The sequence below is a fragment of the Mastigoproctus giganteus genome, chromosome 13, assembly GCF_048544385.1.
Source record: "Mastigoproctus giganteus isolate SK-2022 chromosome 13, ASM4854438v1, whole genome shotgun sequence".
NCBI lineage: Eukaryota > Metazoa > Arthropoda > Arachnida > Uropygi > Thelyphonidae > Mastigoproctus > Mastigoproctus giganteus.
In genome coordinates this window covers 69,410,499-69,435,028 of record NC_143587.1, presented here as the reverse complement: position 1 = coordinate 69,435,028, position 24,530 = coordinate 69,410,499, and the positions used below count along the sequence as shown (strand labels likewise).

Here is a 24,530-nt window from a genome sequence, read left to right as displayed (position 1 = left end):
TAGAGAATTTAGCATCAAATTCAATCCCACGCAGTCCCTCTGTGAGCCAATTTGGACACGTCAGCACGTGAGTTACTACCGTCGCGTAACTGTCTTCAGCCACTAATCACCTCTAACTAATACCAGGTACTGTCTAGTTTGGTATAAAGACTGCAGTTCTTTAACAATAGAAAATAGAAAACTTGCTTTGGAGTGATGAGTCACCATATATAGTCTACCAGCCTGATGGTCCTGTCTGGGCATAGTGGATCTCCAGAAAGGGCTACTTGCCAGACTATATCATCCCAGCAATGAATTTCAACAGAGGCAGTCAAACTGGGTATTGATCTGGGGATGTTTTTCATGCTTTGTGCTGGGACTGTTGCTTGTTTTGGACAAAACCATGAGTACCAAGGTCTATCTAGATATCATGGACAACAATGCATGAGTTACATTATAGCAACACAATGGAGTAAGTTCATACTTATATCAGCAGGGCAATGCTCCATGTATACAGCCTGCATTGTGATGGACTGGCTCGAGGACATGAGTGTCGAAGTTGGACTGGTGAGCCCAGAGTACCTTTAGGATGAAATGGATCTTTGGATGGATGTGATGACAGACTGCAAAGAACAGATTGAACGGGCCACAAATTTGAAGGCCACATGGCAGAAAATATAGGAGTACAAAATTCATGGAGAATATTCCATGGAGACTAGACTGTTATTAACTTGTTACTATGTTAACTATCATCTGATTATCATCATTACTGTGTTACTATATTATCTGATTATCAGTAGCGATTCTTCATGCATTAAGAATCTGCAGATAAATGAACCACTAGGTAGCAGTGATCAGTGTGCTGAAGTGGAATTTACTCAAAGAGGTAACTACCATCAGGCGTAAAGGGAAGGGCTTTTGCTTTCTTAAAGATGACTACGGTGGTCTGAGACAGTATTTAAATTCTATACGGTGGGACCAACTGTTGATGTTACCAACAGCAAATTCAAAATGGGAAGCATTCAAAGAATTAATCTTGGAAGCTACTAGGTTTTTCATACCAACTAAGAAATATTGTTCAAGGTTTAGGCCTAAATGGATGTCAGATGAACTAATGAGACATGTAGCAGGGAAGAAAAATGCATGGGATACATATAAATTAACAGGTGACACGAAAGCCTATGATAGATATAAGCTGGGCTGTAACCAAGTTACAAAGGAGGTTAGGCAGACCAAGGAAGATTACGAGAAATCCTTAGCAAAGGATACAAAGAACAACAGCAAAGAGTTCTTTACTTATGCAATACCTAGAAGGTAGAGGATGAATCAGATTGGTTCACTTGATATTGATGGTTCAACTGTTGATGATCCAGCTCAGGTAGCTAACAAACTAAATGAATATTTTGCATCGACATTCACACGAGGAGTTATTCAGCGAGGGGAATGCCAGAGGTGTATTCAACTCTAGCAGTAAGCTACAGAATCTTGAAATAACTGGGAGTAAAGTTGAGGAGAAACTGTTGAAGATAAACACAAGAAAGGCACCCGGGGTGGATGGGATCTATCCAGTTATATTAAAGGAGGCAGCAAAGGAAGTAAGCAAACCCCTAGCCATAATTATGAGAGCTTCTTTGGACTCAGGGGAGATACCCATAAACTGGAGATATGCAAATGTAATCCCAATTCACAAAGGAGGATCAAAAGGAAACAAGTAATTACAGACCTAGTTAGTTTAACTTCTGTTCCAGGGAAATTAATGGAGGCAATGGTTAAAGCAGCACTGCATAATTATCTAGACAAGACTTCAGTTACAGCTCGGACACAGCATGGGTTTGTTAAGGGGAAGTCTTGTCTGACCAATTTGATTGGATACTATGATGGGTCACAAAGGAACTGAATGCAAAGAACTATTTTGATATCATATATATCAAAATTGTTTGGATCTTAGAAAGGCTTTTGATAATGTTGCACATGGAAGACTGTGGCACAAATTGGAGTAGTGTGGCACTGGAGGCAAATTGCTGCTATGAATAAAGGGATGGTTGAGTGCGAGAAGTCAGAGTGGTAATCAATGGACACTGCTCTTCATGGACTAATGTTATTAGTGGAGTCCCTCAGGGTTCAGTGTTGGGTCCATTGTTATTTTCTGTATTTATTAATGATATTGATGATGGTATGTCAGGCTTAATGTCCAAGTTTGCAGATGATACAAAGGTTGGGAGGGTTGTTAATGACACTAATTACAGTTTGCAGCTGCAACAGGATCTAGAAAAGTTGAGCAGAAGGTGTTAACTGAAGTTTAACATTGACAAATGTAATGTACTGCATATGGGAAGAAGTAACCCCAGAATAATGTATCAACTGTGTGGGACTACACTGACAGTGGTAGAGAATGAAACAGATCTGGGGATAATTGTGCAGGCAGATATGAAGTATTGTGAGAAGTGGAGATGGTCTGCAAGAGTAGACCATAGTGTCTTGTCAATGATATACAGAAATTTCTAGCAGGGATAAGGAGGTGATTATCCCATTGTATAACCTCACGGACATCTGTTGAGTATGGGCATGGCACACCCAGAGTCCTGAACTGGATATCATCATCATTCTTCTCTTTCTTGCTCTCTCGGTAACTCAGAAATTTTTTTTTTTTGGTTGGTGCATCATAAGCCTCAGGCTTCCTTACACCATAGGGCTAATAATAATAAGGCAATGGCCAGGTTTACCCTGTTTGTTATTTGGTTTTTAGGAGCATTAGCAACTAAAGCCATGTTGCTCGGGGGATATGCGGTGGTCATTCACTGACCTTTCCGCATCCTCCGTATTTGGTGGTCATGGGCTCAAACCCCGGTCTAATCTAGAAGCATGTGCTACGCACTGCTGCTCCTGGCTACGGAGGCGCCTGCTTACCCCTGATGTCATACCTCTCCAATTTGTGCAACGCTCTTCCATGTGCAACAGTATCAAAAGCTTTCCTGAAATTCAAGTATATGATATCAAAATTATTTTTGGCATTCAGTTCCTTTGTGACCACATCATAGTAAGCAATCAAATTGGTCAGACAAGATCTCCCTTTGACAAACCCATGCTGTGTCTTAACTATTACTGCAGTCTTGTCTAGATGATCCTGCAATGCTTCTTTAACCAGCGATTCCATTATTTTCCCTGGAACACAAGTTAAACTAACAGGTCTCTAGTTACTTGTGCACCTTTTGAACCTCCTTTGTGAATTGGTGATACATTTGCACACCTCCAGTCCATGGGGACCTCCCCTGAGTCCAAGGAAGCTCTCCTAATTATGGCTAAGGGTTTGCTTACTTCCTTTGCTGCCTCCTTTAATATAACTGGATAGATCCCATCCATCCCAGGTGCCTTCCTTATGTCGAACTTCTCCCTGTTAGCATTTGATAAACTTCTGGCACTCCCCTCATTGAATAACTCCTCATGTGTGAATGTAGATGCAAAATACTCATTGTTTATCGGCTACCTGAGCATGATCATCAATAGTCAACCCATCTAAGTTAAGTGGTCCAATCTGATTCATCCCTTTCCTTCTAGAGTTTACATAAGTAAAGAACTCCTTTGTGTTTTTCTTTGCATTCTTTGCCAAAGATTTCTCATAATCTGCCTTTGCCTGCCTAACCTCCTTTGTGACTTGATTACAGCCTAGTTTATACCTGCCATAGGCTTCTGTATCACCTGATACTTTATATGCATTCCATTCATTCTTCTCTGACACTAGCCTCATTACTTCATCTGACATCCATTTAGGCCTAAACCTTGAACAGTATTTCTTAGTTGGAATGAAAAGTCTAGAAGCCTCAAAAATTAAGTCCCTGAAGGCTTCCCATTTAAAATTCACTGTTGGTAACATCAGTTGATCCCACTGTACAGAAATTAAAACTGTCTGAGACCTCTGTAGTCACTTTTACAAAAGTAAAAGCCCTTCCCTTTAGCCTTGATGGTACTTACACTTTTAAATAATTCCCACCTCAATACATTGTGATCACTGTCGCCCAGTGGTTCCTTTATCTGCAGATTCTTAATGCATGAAGAATCACTACTGATAATCAGACAAAGAGTATTACTCCCTCTGGTTGCCTCTCAAACATGTTGCTGTAGAAAAACTGTCATCCAATAAATCCACAAAATTCTTGATAGTGTGCGAATGACCAACCCACAAGTTCCAGTCAATATCTGGAAAATTAAAATCTCCCATTATAAGACATTCTGATTTACTGACCCACTGTTTCTCTGCACAATTGTTCATTATACTCATCAGATTCATTAGGCCTATACCATTTTACCTACTCTCATTTTTCCTTTCCCAGTGCTTATTTCACACCAAACAGACTCAACATCAATTGGATGCACTTCCTTAGATTTTATGTGTTTCTTAACTAACAGCATAACCCCTGCTCCCTTCCTATACACATTGTACTCTCCAAATATTAACTCTACACTGCCTATATCTATGTAACACCACATCTCTGATATCCCAACAATATCTGCCTTTGATGCCTTGACTAACACTTCAAGCTCATCAAATATATTAACTATACTCCTAGCATTGGTGTATATGCAAGTATACATGCACCTGTTCCTGCTCCTAGCCACCCTAACATAGCCCAGGTATTTACTTGTTCCACTATGACTCCCAGCAGTCCTGGAAATCTCCATTACCTTGCTTTCCAGTCTGCTACCCATTCTAATAGAAGCATTGCAAGAATCACTTCTGCCTCTGCCTGCAGCCACTGTTAACCTTTTAGTCTGTGTATCCCTCCACGCTAGCCGTTTTCTGACCCACCTAACACTGCCTCAATATCATCAGCAAATATTCTTGCACCCTTTCTATTTAAGTGTATCCCATCCCTGTAGAAGCCGTCTCTCCTGTCAACAACAGTCAACATAGGTCTTCATAAGGCAGGACATGATACACCTACAATTTTCAACTTCTGAAATCACTTCGAATAAACCGAAGATTTGTCTACAGAGCAATTGATATGTCAATGAACAACAGAGAATTGATGATAGGCCTCAGTTCAGACACCCAAGAACTGTGAGGACCCCTGCAGCTATCAAGGCGGTGGAGAACAGAATGCATAGGAATCCCCTACGAAAACAGAAAATCATGTCCAGAGAAATGGGATTATCACCAAGATCGACATCACACATAATCAAAAGTGATCTAGGGATGATTGCCTACCGCAGGAGAACAGGACAGTTCGTAACTCCAGCTCTGATGGAATGGAGGCACCACAGCATCAGTATGCGAAAATGGTAATTATCGACAGATACACTTCACAGATAAAAAGATTTTTACTATTGAGGAGAGTTACAATGGTCAAAATGACAAGGTGTATGCCCATAGCTATGCAGAGGCATGTCAGGCCGTTAAAAGGGTTGAAGGAGATCATCATCCAGCATCAGTGATGGTTTGGTGGGGATTTTCCTACAAATGTGCAACAAAGATGCATTTGTGTTCAGGGGTGAAAACCGGTGAAAGGGTGTACCTGAATGATATTCTGGAGCTGCATGTGAAACCCCTCAATCAGACTCTCTTCAATGGTCAGCACTGGATCTTCCAACAGGACTCACCACCTGCCCACAAGGCAAAGATTACCCAAACATGGCTGACAGAGAATGTGCCTGAGTTCATCAAGCATGACAAATGGCCTCCTACCATTTGATGAACCAGATCTTAATCCACTTGATTACCGTTTGTGGGCTATTTTGGAAGGTATGGTCTGTGGTTAAAGGCTTGCCACATTGGAGAGCATGAAAAGATCATTGGAGCATGCTGTGGCCAATTTCCCACTGGATGTTTTGCGTACTTCTATTGATGAATGGCTGGAACGTTTGAGGTCTTGTGTAAAAAACAAGGTAGGCATTTTGAATAAGTGTTCTGTTGCTTCATTTGTTGGGTGTTCAAGAATAAACCAACAGAGTTTTGAGTTCCTGTCTTTATTTTGTGGCTACATGAAGTAACACATGTGACAGTATTTATGGCAGTACTGTGTACATATACATTTACATACAGTTTTATATCTTTGGCATATTATAATGCCATCCCAGTAAACAACTACCATAATTGAGCACTCCAGATTCCTGTGATCTTCTGGAGTATGAACAGAAAATTTATTTAAAACTAGCACACCTTAAACCGACCAAAAGATAATATACTTTATAAATCTGAAAGCTGAACTAAAACAAAGGTTTTGCTTTCATTTTGGCAGTCTCAAGCACATTTCTGGTTATGCATTGTCAGTTTTCATAGTTTTAGCAGAACAATAAATTGTAAAAAAAAAATTTTTTACTGTGTGGTTCAGATGAGTGAAAAGAGAAAAACAAAGTGAGGGTACATGCTGTAATTAGTGGAATGTAAAAGAGGTCTAAGAGATCAAAGGACCATTTCCACCTTTAAGTAGCATTATTTGAGAAAGAACCAAGCTCAGTGTCGCTGCTACTGATGGGAGGGAAGGAAGCAACAACTCTTATGCAGTTTTGGGAGGAAGGTAATGGGGTATAACATCCTTATGGCAGAAAGAATGTCATACCCCATAACTCTAGTTATGGACAAATTGCAGGTAAAGTTTCTTCTAACACCACTTCATAATGGATTGCTTGATATCTTTCAAGAACTACAAACATTTCCAAAAAATGCAAGAAAAATGTCAAAAAAGGAAATTTCAGATAGGGTGAAACACCTTAACCTGGAAGCGGATACTGAAAATGTGATAAGCTTCTGGAGTTTAATGACTTGACTTGAGTGAGTTGCAGGACCAATGGCTTGAATTCGAATGAGTAGTAGTGGCATGTGATGCAAGAAAGCAAGTGCATGAGCTTATGCAACATCAGCCAAAAAAAAAAAAAAAAAAAAAACACCATTCCCTCCAAATGCCTGTCCAGTTCCTCAAATTGATTTAACCTATCAACTTCCACAACGACAGATGGAAGTTTGTTCCAGCAATTAACCACCCGCTGGCTAAAGGCAAATTTCCGCACATCTATTCTACATCTGTCTTTTCTTAATTTGAATTTATGCCCCCTTAGGTTCATAATCTGAACAAGTGGAAGGATCCCATCAGAATTCGGCATGCTCAACCCATTCAAGGTCTTATACACCTCAATCAGATCACCGCGCAGGTGGCTAGTCTCCAGCCACTGCAATTTGCAGAACTTAAGCCTCTCTTCGTAAAAGGATCCCTTCATTCCCCTCACCAATCTTGTTGCCCTTATCTAGATACACTCAGGCAAATCTACATCCTTCCTAAAATGAGGCCTCCAGACCTGTACGCAGTACTCAAGGCGTGGCCTGACCATTACCTTATACAGAGGGACAATCACCTCCTTTTCCCTGCTAGCAAAATTCCTATATATCATTGACAAAACCCCATGACCTGTCTGCATTGCTCAGAAAACTTCATATCTGACTGCACAATTACTCCCAGGTCTTTTTCATTTTCTACCACCTTAAGTGTAGAAAATGAAACAGTTGGTACATTTCTCTGGGATTACTTCTACCCATATGCAGTACTTTGCATTTGTCAAGGTTAAACTTCAGTTGCCACTTCTTAGCCCATCTGCCCAAATTACCATATTTTCCCATGTATAAGACACACCCTTTTTCAAAAAATTTGGGGTCTAAAAACTGGGTGCGTCTTATACAGTGGTTGTAGATTTTTTTTACTTGCATTTCCTGCTTGTTGTCTTTGCGCTCATTGTTTTGCTTGTTACCGGTATGTTAGGTTACGTTTTGCCACATTCTGCCCAGAAATGATTTTCGTACAGTGCTGAATTCAAGTTAAAAGTGATCCAGTTTGCAAAAGTGAATGGAAATCGTGCTGCTGAACGTAAGTTTGGTCCTCCTCCAACTGAGAAAACAATCCGAGACTGGCTATGGGAAGAAGAAACCCTACTGAAAACGCCATGGCAGAAGGCCATGAGAGGCAAGTAAGCAAAATGGCCTGATTTAGAGAGGGAATTGAAGATATGGATTGAAGAGCAAAGGGCAATTGGAATTCCTGTGTCCACAAAGATGGTTCAGCATGAGGCAAGAATTGCTGATGAAAAGGAAGTTACTGATTTCAAAGAAGGACACAATTGGGGCTTCAGGTTCATAAAATGGAATGGACTAAGCATGCATACAAGCACCAGACTGGCCCAAAAGATGCCTGAAAGCTATGAGCAGAAGGTCCTTGAATTTCATCGTTTTATCATTCAATGTCGGAAGACACATCAGTTTGAGTTGGGACAGATTGCAAATATGGACAAAATCCCCCTTCAATTTGATGTCCCAAGTAACAGAACTGTTGATAAGAAGGTGAAAACTGTAACTGTGAAGACAAGTGGACATGAAAAGAGCCATTATACAGTTGTTCTAGCTTGTTGTGCCGACAGAACCAAGCTGCCTCCTATGCTGATTTTCAAACGCAAAACAATGCCAAAAGAAGACATTTCTCGAGGAGTGATTGTCCACGTTCATGACAAGGGTTGGATGGATCAGGATGGGATGAAGATCTGGTTTGAGAAAGTTTGGAGCAGGAGACCAAGTGGGCTCTTATGCAAACCTGCCCTATTGGTGCTCCAGAGCAAAAAACAAAACTTGCTATCATACCTGGAGGCTTGACATCCCAGCTCCAACCACTTGATGTCAGCATTAACAAACCCTTCAAAGCTGCCATGAGAGACAAATGGAACCAATGGATGAAGTCTTCTGGAGACAATTTGACACCAGCAGGAAAAGTGAAGAAACCAACTATAGGAGAAGTTTGTACCTGGGTGAGAAGATCCTGGGATAATATCAAGATTGAGATCGTTGTCAAGTCATTTAAGAAGTGTGGCATTTCAAATGCCATAGATGGAACTGAGGACAAGGCAATATATGAAGACAGTGATTCGTCATCAGACACAGATGAGGACAAGCTAATGGATGGGAGTTTTGACAGTGATGAGGAGTTGTATGAATTTTATGATGAATAACACTTGAGTTCAATAACTTTATGTAATAAATTTTTTTTCAAATTTCAGGCTCCAAAATTAAGGTGCATCTTATACATGGGGAAATACGGTATCTAGATCCTGTTGCAGTAGCACACTGCCATTACTGTCATTAACAACCCTGCAGTCTCAAATACAAACTGAAGAAGGGGATGCTAATGATAATAAAATCTCAGTACCCCTTCCAATAATCTGAGCTTCAAATGTTCAAAAGAAATCATTACGGTGAAGGAGACAATTCATCAGCTTTCTTTGAATGATTTTTTGGAAACAGGATTAGTTTATCAGCTATATATAGTAACTGTATTTATTCATATTTCATTTTAAACAAAAAATGAATTATTTGAAAATCTTCAGGAAAGTAGCTTGGCAAGTTGCATAGAATTTACATGTTCAGTCAGCATACATTCAGTTTTATGAGAATGCACTTCATATGGCTTGATTTTTTAAGGAGTCCTTATGTACTGTAATGTAATAACTAGATCGTATGTATAGCTTAGCTTAATTTTTCATGTTAACTGGGGTGTGTGTGTGTGTGTGTGTGTGTGTGTGTAAACCAACATTGTAGCACCCCATCGCGCTTCTCCCCATTTTAGGGAAGTACTAGAGAAGCTAATTGTATCAAGATTTAAAAATTATTATTACTTCCAGAAACATCTGTTTCTTTTCAATTTGGTTTCATTCAGGGCAGGTGTACTATGGATGCAATCAGTGCAACAATAAATACTGTTTCTGCTTCAAATCCTAAATACGTCCTCAGTCTTTCTGTGGACTTCAAAGGGGCCTTTGACACCCTGTGATGGCAAAGTGTCCTGGCGAGGATTCGGGAGGCCAGGGTCTCAGCTCCTTTGAACCGGTTGGCTACAGATTATTTCAACAACAGAAACCTTGTTGTCTCCTCGGGCATTTGCTCAGACACGAGACCGGTTACTCGTGGCTGCCCTCAAGGATCCGTACTTGGTCCGATATGTTGGAACATGGTCCTTGATGGGTGGCTAGCTTCTGATCATGGCAATGTCCGTAAGATTGCCTACACAGATGACCTGGCCCTTTTGATTATGGGAAACTCAAGGCTAGAGCAAAACTCAAATAACATCTTGGATGACCTTAACTGATGGTGCAATGTGCACAAACTAGTTATTTCAGTTCCCAAAACAAACAGCTTCTTAAGGGCAACTTAAATCTAAACAGACTGCTTGTTGTTAAACTTAATAATGAAAGCATCAAACCAGAAAGAACGTGCAAATATCTTGGAGTAATGTTTGATCATAAACTTTTTCATTCAACATGTAAAGTATATTTTGAAGAAGATTAGGGCTTTAAGAGGGGAAAATTAGTAAAAATGTTTGGGGTATAAATTCAAGTACATTAAAGCTATACTTTAAAAGTTTCTTTTTGCCTATCATATGCTATGCATCAGGTGCATGGGGCTTTAGGATGGTTAATAGCATGGTAAAAAAATATCTTATCCAATCTCAGCATTTTTTCCTTCTTGCCACCTCCAGAGCATGTAGACCTGTTTCTATTGTTGCTCTGCACGTTCTGAATGGCCAAATACCTATTTACTATTAAATAATACTGCAGAATCTATTATATCACCAAAGGGATCCCCAGCTAATATTGGTAACTATACATTGAACATGGATTTATCTGAAAAGGAGGATGCTGCTAGATTAAGATCTGAGTTTATGCGAAACTGGCAATTGGAATGAAATGCTGCTCTTTTGGGCAGGGTTACATATAGTTTTATTCCTAATGTCTTTGAATACACTAAGCAGTTAAAATGGTTTTGCCCCAGCTTAAATGTCACATTTATGATTACGGGTCATGGGAGTATAAACTCCCAATTAAATGCACTTGGATTGTCCGCATCGCGCTCTCTGCCCTTGTGGAGCTGTTGAGACAGTCGATCATTTAATCATAGAATGCAACCACTATTCAGGTGTTAGAAATCAGCTACAGATTGCGACAAATGTATATAGTCCCACTGATTTTCCACAGTTCCTGGAAACAAGGGAGAATTTCTTGTATTTCTCTGATTTTGCTGTAGTGTGTTTAGGAGACAAAAGTGCAATGTAAATGTTAATGCTTAATGGGGTGTCACACCAAAGAGTTAAGGTTTTCCTGGCTTAAGTTTCACTAAGTCTTTTATTGTAAGTTGTACATAAGAACTGTTGTTGAAAATTTAAATCTTGTGTTTATGAGAGGTTAATGGCTTTCTTGCAGGAAAATAAGTTCTGTTAATGATATACATTATATGTATCGAATTTTAATGACTATGTACAAGACCAAAAAGGTATTGACTTTCAGGAAACTTCGTTCTAGAAGATAGTGTCGAAAACACTAATGTTTTCTTGCTGCTGACATTTATTGTGAATATTTTTTTTTTTCTTTTGAAGACATTTGGCTGTTAATGTTATTTCCTATCTACAGGCTGTAGATTGTATATGCCTAATATAGCCTAAATAAATTTAAGGGTCAGCTGAACAGGTATTTCGAACGAACGGAGGGGTGAAATGGGAGTGGTTTTTTTTTTTTGGCTGATGCTGTATAAGCTTGCTTTCTTGCATCATATGCCTCTACTAATGTTAATTTCTGTAGACTGTAATCTTCAGAAAATACATACAAAGGAAGGTTGTTCCAGAAAACGGAGTTGAATGAATAAATGAGGAAGATGAAAAGTTGGTTCTGTGAGTTTGAAGTTGGACAGTAAATGGATGTTGGCTGGTGGCGGCACATGTTTGGACCGTTTTGAAAGAGAGAGTGGGAATTATAGAAGCCAATTCAGAAGAACAGTGCCCAGGGAAGTATCTATACAAGAGGCATGCAGCAGAAACAGTACGTCTATGAGACAACGAGTGGAGAGACTGTTAGAGATTAATCTAATTAACCTAACTGCACTCTTCTGAACGGAATCAAGAAGCCCGAGAGAGGTTTTGGGGGCACCACCCCAGATGTGGGAACAACATTCCATGGTAGAGCAGATTTGTGATTTGTAAAGAGTGAACAGCTGTTTGGAAGAAAAGTAATGCTGAGAGCGAAAGAGAAAACCAAGTTTTTTAGATGCAGAGGAAGCAATATTTGTAATGTGCTTATGCCAAGAGAGATCAGAAGTCAGGGTAATCCCCAAAAGAGAAATATCATTTTGCCTAGAAATCTGAGTGTCAACCAAAGATAAGCATAAGAGCACAAGAATCCTTTTGCAAGATATAAGACGAGACTGAGTTTTAGAAGGATTGAAATCAACTAAGTTGTCTTTGCCCCACTGGAGAATTACCTGGAGATCAGCATTTAAGGAATTGGTAGCAGATTTTTGAGAAGTTGATGCTGATTGAAAAACTATGGATAGGATTTCCAGTCAATGGAAGAAAGTCACAAGAGGTAAAAACTGAACCTTGAGGACACCAGCATTAGTGGAGAAGTTAGAAGACAGAGAGCCATCTACCATCACCCTCGGTGAGCAATCAGAGAGAAAACTAGATAACCAATTGCAACAGTTGGCAAACCAAAAGCTGGGAGCTTGCTTAGAAGACCTTTATGCCAAACACTATCGAAAGCCTTTGAGATGTCAAGAGCAACTGTTTGCGTTTCACCAAGTTTTCCATTGCATTAGTCCATAAATGGGTAACATAAGCCAGAATATCACCAGTGGATCGACACTGACAGAATCCATACTGATGATCGTTGATCAGGCAGTAGGTTTCTAGGTAGTTTAAGAGTTGGCAGTTAATTGATTTCTCCATTACTTTAGAAAGAGTAGAAGTAATTGCAATGGGACGATAATTGGATGGGAGGGATTTGTCACCCTTTTTAGGAATTGGCTGAATATATAAGCAAATTTCCAAGCAGAAGGAAAAACACCTTTGGAATAAGAAAGTGAAAAAAGGTGGCAAAGAACAGGAGTAAGTTCAGGAGCACAGGTTTTGAGAACAAGTGGAGAACTACCATCGGGACCTGGAGCTTTCTTAGCATCAAGATTCGTCAAAATCCTTCTGACATCCTTTTGACGGAAGACCACAGGAGGCATTGAATGGAGCGTGTTGGGAATGGTGAGAGATCTTTTACCAAGATCATTAATACATGAGTTGGACGAGAAATGGAATGCTAACAGGTCAGCTTTATCCTTGGCCGAAGTGACAACAGAACCATCTGGTTTAGACAGAGGTGGGAGCAGAGATGGGCAAAAGTTGCGTCCAATAGCTTTGGCAAGAGACCAGAATGCTCGGCTGCCATTAGGGCAAGAACTCTTAGCCTGTTCAAACTCTAGTTTGGACTGATTAATAACTGCTTTACAATTGTTGCAAGTTTTGGTGTAGGCAGAAAATGAAACTGAAGAATCAAAAACAAGCCAATTACGATATGCAATGTTCTTCTCTTGGCACATTTATTGGAAAACCAAGGTTTAGATAAAGGACGAGATTTTAAAGTGGAGTGTGGGATAAAGGATTCCATTCCTGAAAGAATAATTTCACTGACACGATCTGAGCAAACGTTGACATCAGAAGTTTTGAAACAGTAATCCAACCAAGGAAAAGAAGTCTCGCAGGTCATCCCATTTTGCATTTTTGTAATACCAAACAATACAAGGTTGGGAATAGCCATGAGATAAAGGTTCTATTGAAGAAGAATTGTCCCTGGTGCACCTCCTCGTGGCCAAGGTTGGGAGTCAGGGGACAATTGGTCCCCTGCCCCCTGGCTGCAAAGTTGCCAGCACTCAACGCAACACCACACATACTTACACTTGCCAGCCTTGGTTTTTTGTCTTTTCAGATGCTACAGTGGTATGTAGGGGAAACCCTGGAGACTGCAATTAAAACAAACACACCTTGTCCTCGTAAATTTACAACAAATTAATTTATTGGGGATGGAGATAACAGGAATTTCCAATTATCATGTACATAAATTCAAATACGTAGCTAGTGGCATCCTAAGCTATGACATTCTAGCACCTCCTTTATATCATAAATTTTTATTGCATCTACATTCTCAACATGACATCTAGCAACATCTGATAACTGATGTTCTTCAAACTTTGTTGTGAATTAGTCTAGATATCCATTGTTCTTAATTCTGTTTATAAAGACTTAGTTTACTATGAGGCTATATGCTCAAAATGGTCAAGAGAAATTATTAAGGTGAAAGAGGCAATTCATAAGCTTTCTTTGAAAGATTTTTCCAAACAGGATTAGTTAATCAGCTATATATAGTAATTGTATTTATTCATATTTGATTTTAAGCAAAAAAAAAAAATTATTTGAAAATCTTCAGGAATGTAGCTTGGCAAGTTGCATAGAATTTACATGTTCAGTCAGCATACATTCAATTTTATGAGAATGCACTTCATATTTTAACTGAGCTCTGCATGTGTGTGTGTGTGTGTGTGTGTGTGCCCCCACATGTGTATATAAACACACATTTGTAAAATAATAATTATAGCCAGCTGTATATTATTAATTGATAACCCCTGTACATTTACAACAAATTATTCACTGGGGATGGAGATAATAGGAATTTCCAATTATCATGTACATAAATTTAAATACCACTAGCTAGTGGCATCCCAAGCTATGACATTCTAACACCTCCTTTATATCAAATTTTTATTGCATCTATGTTCTCAACATGTCATCTAGCAATATCTGATAACTGATGTTTTTCAAACTTTGTTGTGAATTAGCCTAGATATCCATTGTCCTTAATTCTGGTTATAAAGATTTAGTTTACTATGAGGCTATATTGCTATAATTTATTGCCAACCTCAAGAAAATTTGGCTGCAGGACTGCTACATGCAAATCCACATAATTTTTAACTACAAAAGTATATCCACAAAAATTGTCTGCCATTGACAAACAGCCAATTTGCATTTGAGAAGGAATATACAAAACAGTCAATATGGACATTCTTTTATATAAATTTGATGATCAGAGAAACAGGTGATTGAAAATATTTTGAACCTTTTTTTTTTTTTTTTGTATTAATGTACCTAATGGCTGTAATGTCGTAATCTGCATATACATTTTGCAATGTTGTGTGATCAAGAAGTTGAGGAATCAAAAAATCATTTAGAAAATGAAGCTTAGCAGCTATTTGGAATCTCCACCAAAATCTGAAATTTCCTTGACACACATCGATTACAATGATTTTCTAATTTCTGGAATCATTCCTGATAGGCTTCCTTTGGAATTGCTAATAGTTCCTTGTCAGTTTCTAAATAATTTGCATAAAAGAAGTGAATTTGAATTTTTCAATGCAAATTCACTGGTTCATAAATCACTTTTTAAAAAGCAAACAAAACACAAACACCTTCTACAAAACATGTGCTGACTACAGTTAAACGAGTAAATCTTGCATCAATATATCTAAATGAGAGTCCGAATAAGTTGCAACTTGCCATGAAGCCACAATTGTAAAATAATCTATCCCCGAACTTTTTGATACACCTTATTTACTATGCCAGTCTTTTGCTTATAACCAAGGTTTTATTTAATATTTTGCTAACAATCAACATTATATTTTTCTAATATTTTATGACTAAACAATGTTATCAAAAACTAAAATTTTAAGCAAAAAATTTTTTTTCCCTTAAAAGCCTCCCTAAACTTCCAACAGTTACTCCTAAAATGTGTCTAATACAACCTTGCTGCCAAACAACCTGTTATGTGAAAATCACGACAGCACATACAAAAACAAGGAAAGGAGAAAAAATTTACCAGAAAAGCAAATATTACTGCTACACTATTAAATTAAATACACAACGTACACAGAATTAAGAGACGTAAAAGACTATACACAATACACACACAGAATTAAAAGACGTAAATTACCTTAACTGTGTAGGCATAAGTAATGAAAGACTTTTGGTAACATGCAAACATACTTAAAAAAAAAAAAAGCAATTAACTTGACCAATCTCATTAAGTTGGATACTTGTCAAATGGACTAAGAAGTAATAGTGGAGAGTACGCATTAAAAAAATATACATATAGAACCTGTTCTAATGAACTAACATTTCATTAAAATTAATAAACAGGTAAGTCAACAAGAACCCGAACCAAAAGATAAGTTTCAAAGTGTTTATCATAAATTAGTCTATTTATAAATAATGATTTTTCCAGCAATGAGAGAGGCTTGCTAGCTCTTAAATAAAGCTAACTATTGTTTAACTAAAGATTTAAATTATGCAAAAATTATGTCAAGCCAGAGACTTAATTTAACAATTATTAAATTAAGTTGTGCGAAAAGAAAACTTCGCATGCTGAATACACAAATTCAAGTCGCTAGTTTACAACGTAATCATCCTTAAAAATACCAACCTTTTATCGATATACAATACTTTAATGTTTAGCAAAAACACGTCAACAAAAATCAGTTTAGAAAACAATACTAGATGCAATTTAAAATAAGGATAATAAAAGACTATTTTGATGCTTAGGAACAATAAGAATAATGATTTTTACTATGACTTCCTCTGCTCTAATGCTCAACCGTTTCCACCCTTAATTGAATTAACTTTTATCAAATAAACAGAGAAGAAATTATACTCGACATTTCAACAAATTAAAAAGATTAAAACGCCTGAAAACCTTTTTGGAAAATGAGATAATGCACTAAAAATAAAATACACTAAAATAACTCCGCTACAATTTTAAACTGATACGAGTTAAAATATTTATTTAAAATGTTAAAAAGGAGTCTTAGTATACGCAAGTCGATTTCATAAATAATGAAATGAAAATTTTTGCGGTTATTTACGAAATTCAGGTTCCACAAATGTTTGGCATTACATGGAATGTTCCAGATCTATACATAAGAAAATGGAACATTTTCTCTGTTTTCCTCGCAATGCTTTTCTTCATCAAATCATACTCAACCGAACAAAAAATTCTCCTATATATTAATTAATATTGATGAATGTGAAAAGTATAGAGGATATATGTGAATACAGTATATAGTTTTGATAGCTGAAATCGGGTATACCGGCACAACGAAAATTGTTTCTGGTATCCACCACACCCCCAACTAATTTTATTCCACAATTGAAAATGTATCAGTTAATAAAAAAATAAAGCTCACCTCTCATTAATAGTGAACCCACTGTAAACATAAACTGAAAAAGAAATTTGTATATAAGGCACTTTACGGTTACATATATCCTCGAATTTGTCGTATCATTCAGTTAGCGTGGTAGACTGCCATTGGCTATTCGAATAAACGTGATTTCTCAACTAACTCTTGCTTCATTTCAAAATATATCCTATAAAATACATCTATTACCTTGCGTATACTACTACGAATAAGAAAACCGAATAAAAAAAAAAAAACAGAAATTAAAATATTTCTCACTTTTCTGCAGATTCCCACCAAACTCCTTAAAACTACCACATAATATTCTAGACTAGGTAACCAACCCCCTCTACAGAAAATTTCCCTGATTAACTCAAGAAATATCCCTGTACCAAAACTTTCCCAGATTATTACGAATATTATTATTTTTTATTTATTTTTGCGTTTTTGTATGGGCGGCTCCTAGAACAAAATTCATCTCCACCTCGTCGCTCTGTTCAATTTTTACAGACTGTCAAGGTAAGTCCAGCGTGTATCGTGTAAAAAAAAAATTTCATTCCGCATAGGAATATCCTATGGTGGATGAAGATAGATGAAAAGGAAGGCGAGAGAGAAAAAAAAGTTTGTCATCCCGCACGGGAGAAAGTGATAGGAAAGAAAAACTGTGTTTGTGAGCTTATGCGTATGTGTTCTGTAGCGTTATGTTGTATTTTGGCCTTTTGGCTACCTGGAAGCAGTGATCACCTGGACGACTTCCTCCAGGTACTCGTCCCTAGCAGAAGGAGGGCAAGGCCTCCCCTACTATCTGCACGCCCTCCTCCCTGGGGAATGAGTTCCCAGGAAGGATATAAAAACTTGTATAAGATGAAGAGAGGGAAAGAGTAAAGAGGAGAAGGACTGTCCTGGCCCAGGGAAGTCCCAATCCAGTATGGGTTCCTAGAACGACAACGCAAAAAAATTTTTTTTTAAATAAATAATAGTAATAATAATAATAAAAAAATAAACAAATAAAACATATAGGGTGAGAGAGGAGCTTTCCTGGTCTGGATTATTGCGAATATAAGGTATGTTCGTGTCCGACGGCACCTGGGATTTCTCCCATCTCCGTGTGTGTTTCGCTGTATCGAGGACAGTACACAGTCAAGCCAGAGACTTGAAAGTGTGTGGGCCGTGTCTGTGCAGTGTGATATGTTGTGCCCATTGTTTGTCCGGCTTATTGGTCACCAAGTCCGTATTGGGGCCCGACGTTGCCCATACCTTGCCACGTGGAGGATAGCCTGGTGTATCCAGTATCACAACAAATTGCTCTGGCAGGTCCTGCCACCTAGTTTCCTGGGATTTCAGTGGCTAGGACCTAAAAAAAAAAAAAAAAAAAAATTTTATGATTTTGACATTAATACATAATGGGATTGCTGTTAGGAAATCGCTGGTTGGGGTTTAACGCTAAAGAGATGTGTTAAAGGCCTAATACGTCGTGGAAAATTTTGATGCTTTTAAATTTAGACATGTGAGGCTATACGCTAGATAAAAGCTAATAGTGTTAGTTGTCTTAGAGATTTACACAAAACCCGTATAATTTAGACGTTGATTAGAATTTGGCGGCATTGTTAAATCTCACTAAATCGACCGAGTACACACCGGTGTACTCGGTCGATTTAGTGATAGAGGGGGGGGGGGGGAGACTGAAGACTGAGGGGAAAACAGACAGAAGAATAGGGACGATAGAGTAGGCATCCCCAAAGAGGTCAGTGGAGACAAGCCCACCAGGTGAAGTATGGAGGGTAGGCAGGGAGGAGAGGAGACAGAGATCCGCCTCCTCCCTCCCCTGCCTGGGAATGGGGTTTTAAAGGGAACCAGGTTAGGTATCCAGTTCAGATCGCCAATGGCGTGTTGGCAGCAAAGCCGCAGAATGTCTTCGTCGGTATCATATCCAAGCAGTGTCGAATCCGGTATGAAGGTCAAGCTGCCCATGCCGCTCCAGGGGTGGGATATGTTAGTTGGCAGTGGGAACCCACCAGGCAAGGAGGGGGGGAGATACACACATTTACTTCATTCATAATCTACATTCTCACTCTACTTGCATTCTTTTTTTTTTATTATTATTTATTTTTTTTAAATACTTTTTTCTTATTTTATAATTTTTTTCCAAGTTTTTTACATATATATATATATTTTATTTTTTTTCCATTCAACTAATTCATGTTTTTCGCACACACCAGGAGGGGATGCAATGATGTGTAGTGTAAATTTAAATACTAATTAAAACTAGGGTTAGTGTGTATTTAACTGTAGCATTTATGGTTTGTGTTCTTTTTCTCACACGCTTACACTTTTATTCATTCTTCTAGCTCTCATCTCATTTATTCGACTCTTACTTTCTGCACTGCACTCTCTGGGCACCTCAACTTACTGTTATTCTTCAGTTGTGGTGCAGGCCTAGCCGCAAGTTTTTTTTTTTATTTTTTATTATTACGAATACTGTAAATTAGAATTATTACGAATATTATTATTATTACTATTATGTCTAAGGTGGTACCTAGACTTCCGTCTATCTCCACCTGATAAACTGAATTTGTGCAGAACCTCTGCAAAACAGACCTGTATGGCACATCTGTTCGCCACCAACCCCTGGCTTTTTGGCCGTGAAGGGAATTAAAGATTATCTCTCTCTCTCTCTCTCTCTCTCTCTCAGAGAGCAGCTGGCACCTGCACAGCTGCTCCCTAATGGCCGCCCATAGTCACTTGGTACTGGGCATGGTCTACTATTTTAATAGTGCCTCATGCACAAAAATCTCGCACCCACCGGAAGTAGTGCTATACCGGTGGGAGCCAGCAATCCCGCTCCCAGGCTGCCCACACCTGAGAGTCAACAAAAAGAAAAAAAAAAAGATTATATATATATATATATATATATATATATATATACACACAAACACAAACACATATACATACAATATAAACAAACTAGAAAAAAAAAAAAACACAGATAATCAAAGTGTATTCTGTATAACCAAATCTTAATGAGTAAGCATTAGATTATTCCAATGTCTTTTCCCTTGAAAAACAGTTACACAGAACTCCTGCAGTGCTTGAAATTTATCCTGATTAGCAATAAGATCACTTTCACAGCCTCTAACTAAATACTTTTATTTAGTTAGAGGCTGTGAATTATTACGAGGCTGTGGATTATTACGAATACTGTAAATTCGAAACAAAGTGGAGATTTTTGACATTTGAAATCATGCTTGTTTATCTGAAATAACCTTAGTTCATCGCCATCGTTTTGAAAAATCCTTTGTTACAACGCAGACTTTGGGGACAGCTAATTTCTACAAACTTAGTGCATTTAATTTTTGCAATTGATCAAGAAAAAGTAACAAGTTACACCAGTGCGGTCTCTCAAATGTTATTAAAATACAGCCAATTTTTTTTTTTTTTTTTTTCAAATTATATTTTTTTTCTACAAACAACTAAACTAGAATTAAACAACGTATGGAACTAATTTAAGAGTGCATAGCTAAGATTGGGCTGTACATTTTTTTTCTAGAATGCCTCATAGGCATGTTAATAGGACCGAATCCATGTTTACCATCATGTATACATATGTTACTCAACAAATAAGATTGAGATAAAAATATCAAAAAGTGACATGACAGACAAAATATTATTTTCTAATACTCTACCCTACGATTAATGCCCAGAAACTATCTGCAAATGACCTTCATATATAAGAAAACCAGGGCCGCATCAGGGTATTTTCGCGACCCAGGAAGAAAGATTTTTCGGAGCCTTCTTTACTAAGGATATACATATATTTTTTTTCTTCTTCTTCTTCTTTTTCATGATTTGTAAAATAGGCGTACCTTAATAAACGTGTCCCGGGCAAGACCCTGCTAGCCGATACCTTCGGCACTGAAGAAAACTAATAAAGTTCGCTGAAAGCTTACCTTTAAAAAAGCCTCTGGTCTGCGTGAAACACTTTTCACTAGTTTTTTGTTAATATTCTCCAATATTTTTGTCATTCGGACTTCAAAGCGGCGACCAGTTTAGCTCTACTGATAAAATCCTGCTAGAACAGGCGTTCAATTAGTATTAATAAACGTGTCCCAGGCAAGACCCTGCTAGCCGATACCTTCGGCACTGAAGAAAACTAATAAAGTTCGCTGAAAGCTTACCTTTAAAAAAGCCTCTGGTCTGCGTGAAACACTTTTCACTAGTTTTTTGTTAATATTCTCCAATATTTTTGTCATTCGGACTTCAAAGCGGCGACCAGTTTAGCTCTACTGATAAAATCCTGCTAGAACAGGCGTTCAATTAGTATTTTATATATCTATAATGATAATGCAAATGTATATAAAATTGTATATATATCTTCTTTGTAAGTTTTGTATATAATTTGTAAATAATTGTGTGTACAAATAAATGGAAAAAATAAATGGAATGTGCGTTAGCACCGTGTTATTTTCACCGTCCTCCCCACATCGGGTGGAAAAGGCCCAGGTTCGAATCTAGTCGATTGCGCGAGGATCTTTAATGGGCTTTTTTCAGTCGGTGGCTAAGTTAGACGGTCTCAGGCACGTCCAGTAAAACAGACAAACTAACCAGATAATACATTCAATATACAGACATAATACATACATAGTTATATGTAAGAAATTACGGGTGGCCCTAGTATAATATTGTTGTCTTATCCAAATGCTGTATCGTATAGTTTAATACACTGCACTTATAGTGTAATCTTCGTACTGTATAGATTAAAATTCTTCATCAACGACAGGACTCGAACTCAGGTCTTTTCCACCTGGTGTGTGGAGAGAACTGCGATTTTACCAACTGTGCTACGCAGCAGGGCTGTATAGAGAAAAGCTCACATCTGGTGGGTATGGGCTTGGCACACCCAGGGTCCTGAGGTGTATTTCATCATTCTTCTCTTTCTTGGCGATTCACTTATACTTCTCTCTCTCTCTCTCTCTCTCTCTCTCTCTCTCTATAAGGGTAACTCGGAATTTTTTTTTTTTTTTTGCCTAGTGCAGAATAAGCCTCAGGCTTCCTTGCACTGTATGGCTAATAATAATAATAATAATAATAATAATATTAATCATACTGCATCGAGTGTGGCGTAGAATAAAGTCACTCGTGTTCAGGCCGCAGAGGGGTCGGTTCGAAATATCAGAGACGGTCTCCCGAGGAAGACAGTGGAGCGAGTGGTGCTGTCCCCCATATGGCTACCACAAGAGAAGGGCAAGACCATCCAGCCTCACTAAATGGAAGTGCTTCCTGCGCAACTGCGCTAGTGACCACCCAGGATGGAACAAAACGCCAATGCATGAAGTGGAGCATCAAATGAATACGTATATCATGCAAGCATACTACGAAATAACGAAGCTGGAAACCGATATGACAACATACAGGGCGAGACTACATACAAAGTGGCTGGAGCGATTCCTGGATATTCAGATCACCGAACAGCGGAACAGAGAAGGACCATCATCACGAAGAACCTGATAGCTCCTGCAATCTTGGAAAAAATCAAGCAGGACGTGAGCGATCAACTACAAAGGTTAAAGAATATGGAACCACAGGAGGAAGAACATACCACCACCGAAACAGAGGAGGGAGAGCAAGGAGAAATACAACCCACAGCAGCTAAAGTGGAAACAGACGAGTTTGTGATATCCAGAATAGAGGACGAGTGGAAGAAGTCCCTAACAGAATTCGAAGGAATGGACCCCACAAAGATTTACGTGATACCGAAGAAAAGGCCATATAGAACCTTGTGAAGAGTCACGGATCACCTGAATCGGCACATAATACTGCATTACCTCGACAGCAATGGTGCAACACTGGAGGCCATCCACATAGCCGTGTATTGTGCTGCGGTAGCAGCCACGAGGAATAATGGAAGAGATGCAAGAGACCAGCAGCAGCAGCAGCAGCAGAAGAAGAACAATAAACAGAAGGAACCACCAGCTTGGGAAAGAAGACTTCAGCAGAAAATAGAAGAATTAAAGAGTCAAGATAGGCCAATTGACCCAGTACCAACGGGGCAATAGGAGTAAGAAGTTAATTGGAAAAGTGAAGAGCATCCTCAAGAGAGACAGCGTCCACATTATTATTATTATTATTATTATTATTATTATTATTATTATTATTATTATTATTATTATTATAATATTTAAGGTGGCACCTAGACTTCCGTCTATCTGCACCTGATAAACTGAATTTGTGCAGAACCTCTGCGAAACAGACCTGTATAGCAGGCCCCTTTGCCACTGGGGAGCAGCTGACACCTGGACAGCTGCTCCCTAATATCCAACCCTAGTCACTTGGTACTAGGCCTGGTCTACTATTTTAACAGTGCCTCATGCACCAAAATCCCACACCTACCGGAAGTAGTGTTATACGGATGGGTGCCAGCGATCCCGCTCCCAGGCTGCCCACACCTGAGAGCCAGCAAAAAAATAAATAAACTAATAAAAAAAATAATAATAATAATAAAAATAAAAATATATAAACAAACTAAAAAAAATAATAATAAATAAATAAATAATAAAAAAATAAAAATAATAATAAAAATAAAAATATATAAACAAACTAAAAAAATAAATAAATAATAATAAAAAAAACAACACATAGATAATCAAAGTGTATATAACCAAATCTTAATTATTAAGAATTAAATTATTCCAATGTGTTCTCCGTTGAAAAACAGTTACACAAAACTCTTGCAGTACTTGAAATTTAGCCTGATTAGCAATAAGATCACTTTCACAGCCTTTAATTTATTTAGAGGCTGTGAAAGGCTAAAGGCTGCACCTTTAGCCTTTTTCTATGTTCAACATACAAACTACAGTCATATAACAAATGACTCCAAATCTCAGGTGGACCGCAAGTACATAAAGGAGAGAGCTGACTAGACTAAAGTAATGTAGTTTAAAATTCAATGACCCATGGTCAGTTAAAATCAATGAAGTTAGAAGGAAAAAAACATTTGTTGTTACTATCATAAGTAAATGTAACCGTTGGAATGAACAATCTAGTCACCTCCCCAGTTATACTCAGATCCCATCTCTGTTGCCACATACCAATCAACTGTGTTAGAACATTTTTCTTAGCTTTAGATATCTCCGCGACCACAAATTCAAATTCAAATTATTATTTTAAGCCCACCCGTAATCTCTTACATATACTCATGTATGTATTATGACTGTAAATTGCGTGTGTTCTCTGGTCGATTTGCCTGTTTTGCTGGACGAAAAAACCCCAGTTTCCTGGGGAAAAAAACCTTTCTATCTACGCCTGAGACCGACTAACCAGCCATGGAATGAAAAAAATAAAGCCCATTAAAGTTCCTCGCGTCATCGATGGGATTCGAACACGGGCCTTTTCCACTCGGTGTGGGGAGGACGGTGACAATACCATTGTGCTACACACGCAGACTACTCTCCGCGACCACAGAAAACATGAGACAAAAAATCAGAGAATAGAA

General features: G+C 38.3%; 1 protein-coding gene across 1 annotated transcript in view; it reads right to left on the bottom strand.

Annotated features, from left to right (window-relative positions):
- The window catches only part of LOC150076146 (calmegin-like), a 308,067-nt gene that overhangs the window by 261,833 nt on the left and 21,704 nt on the right, over positions 1–24,530 (bottom strand). The window contains exon 2 of the mRNA XM_090387267.1: positions 16,291–16,404. Within this exon, the coding sequence (XP_090243393.1) occupies positions 16,291–16,404 (114 nt within the window). The remainder of the gene's footprint in view (positions 1–16,290; positions 16,405–24,530) is intronic.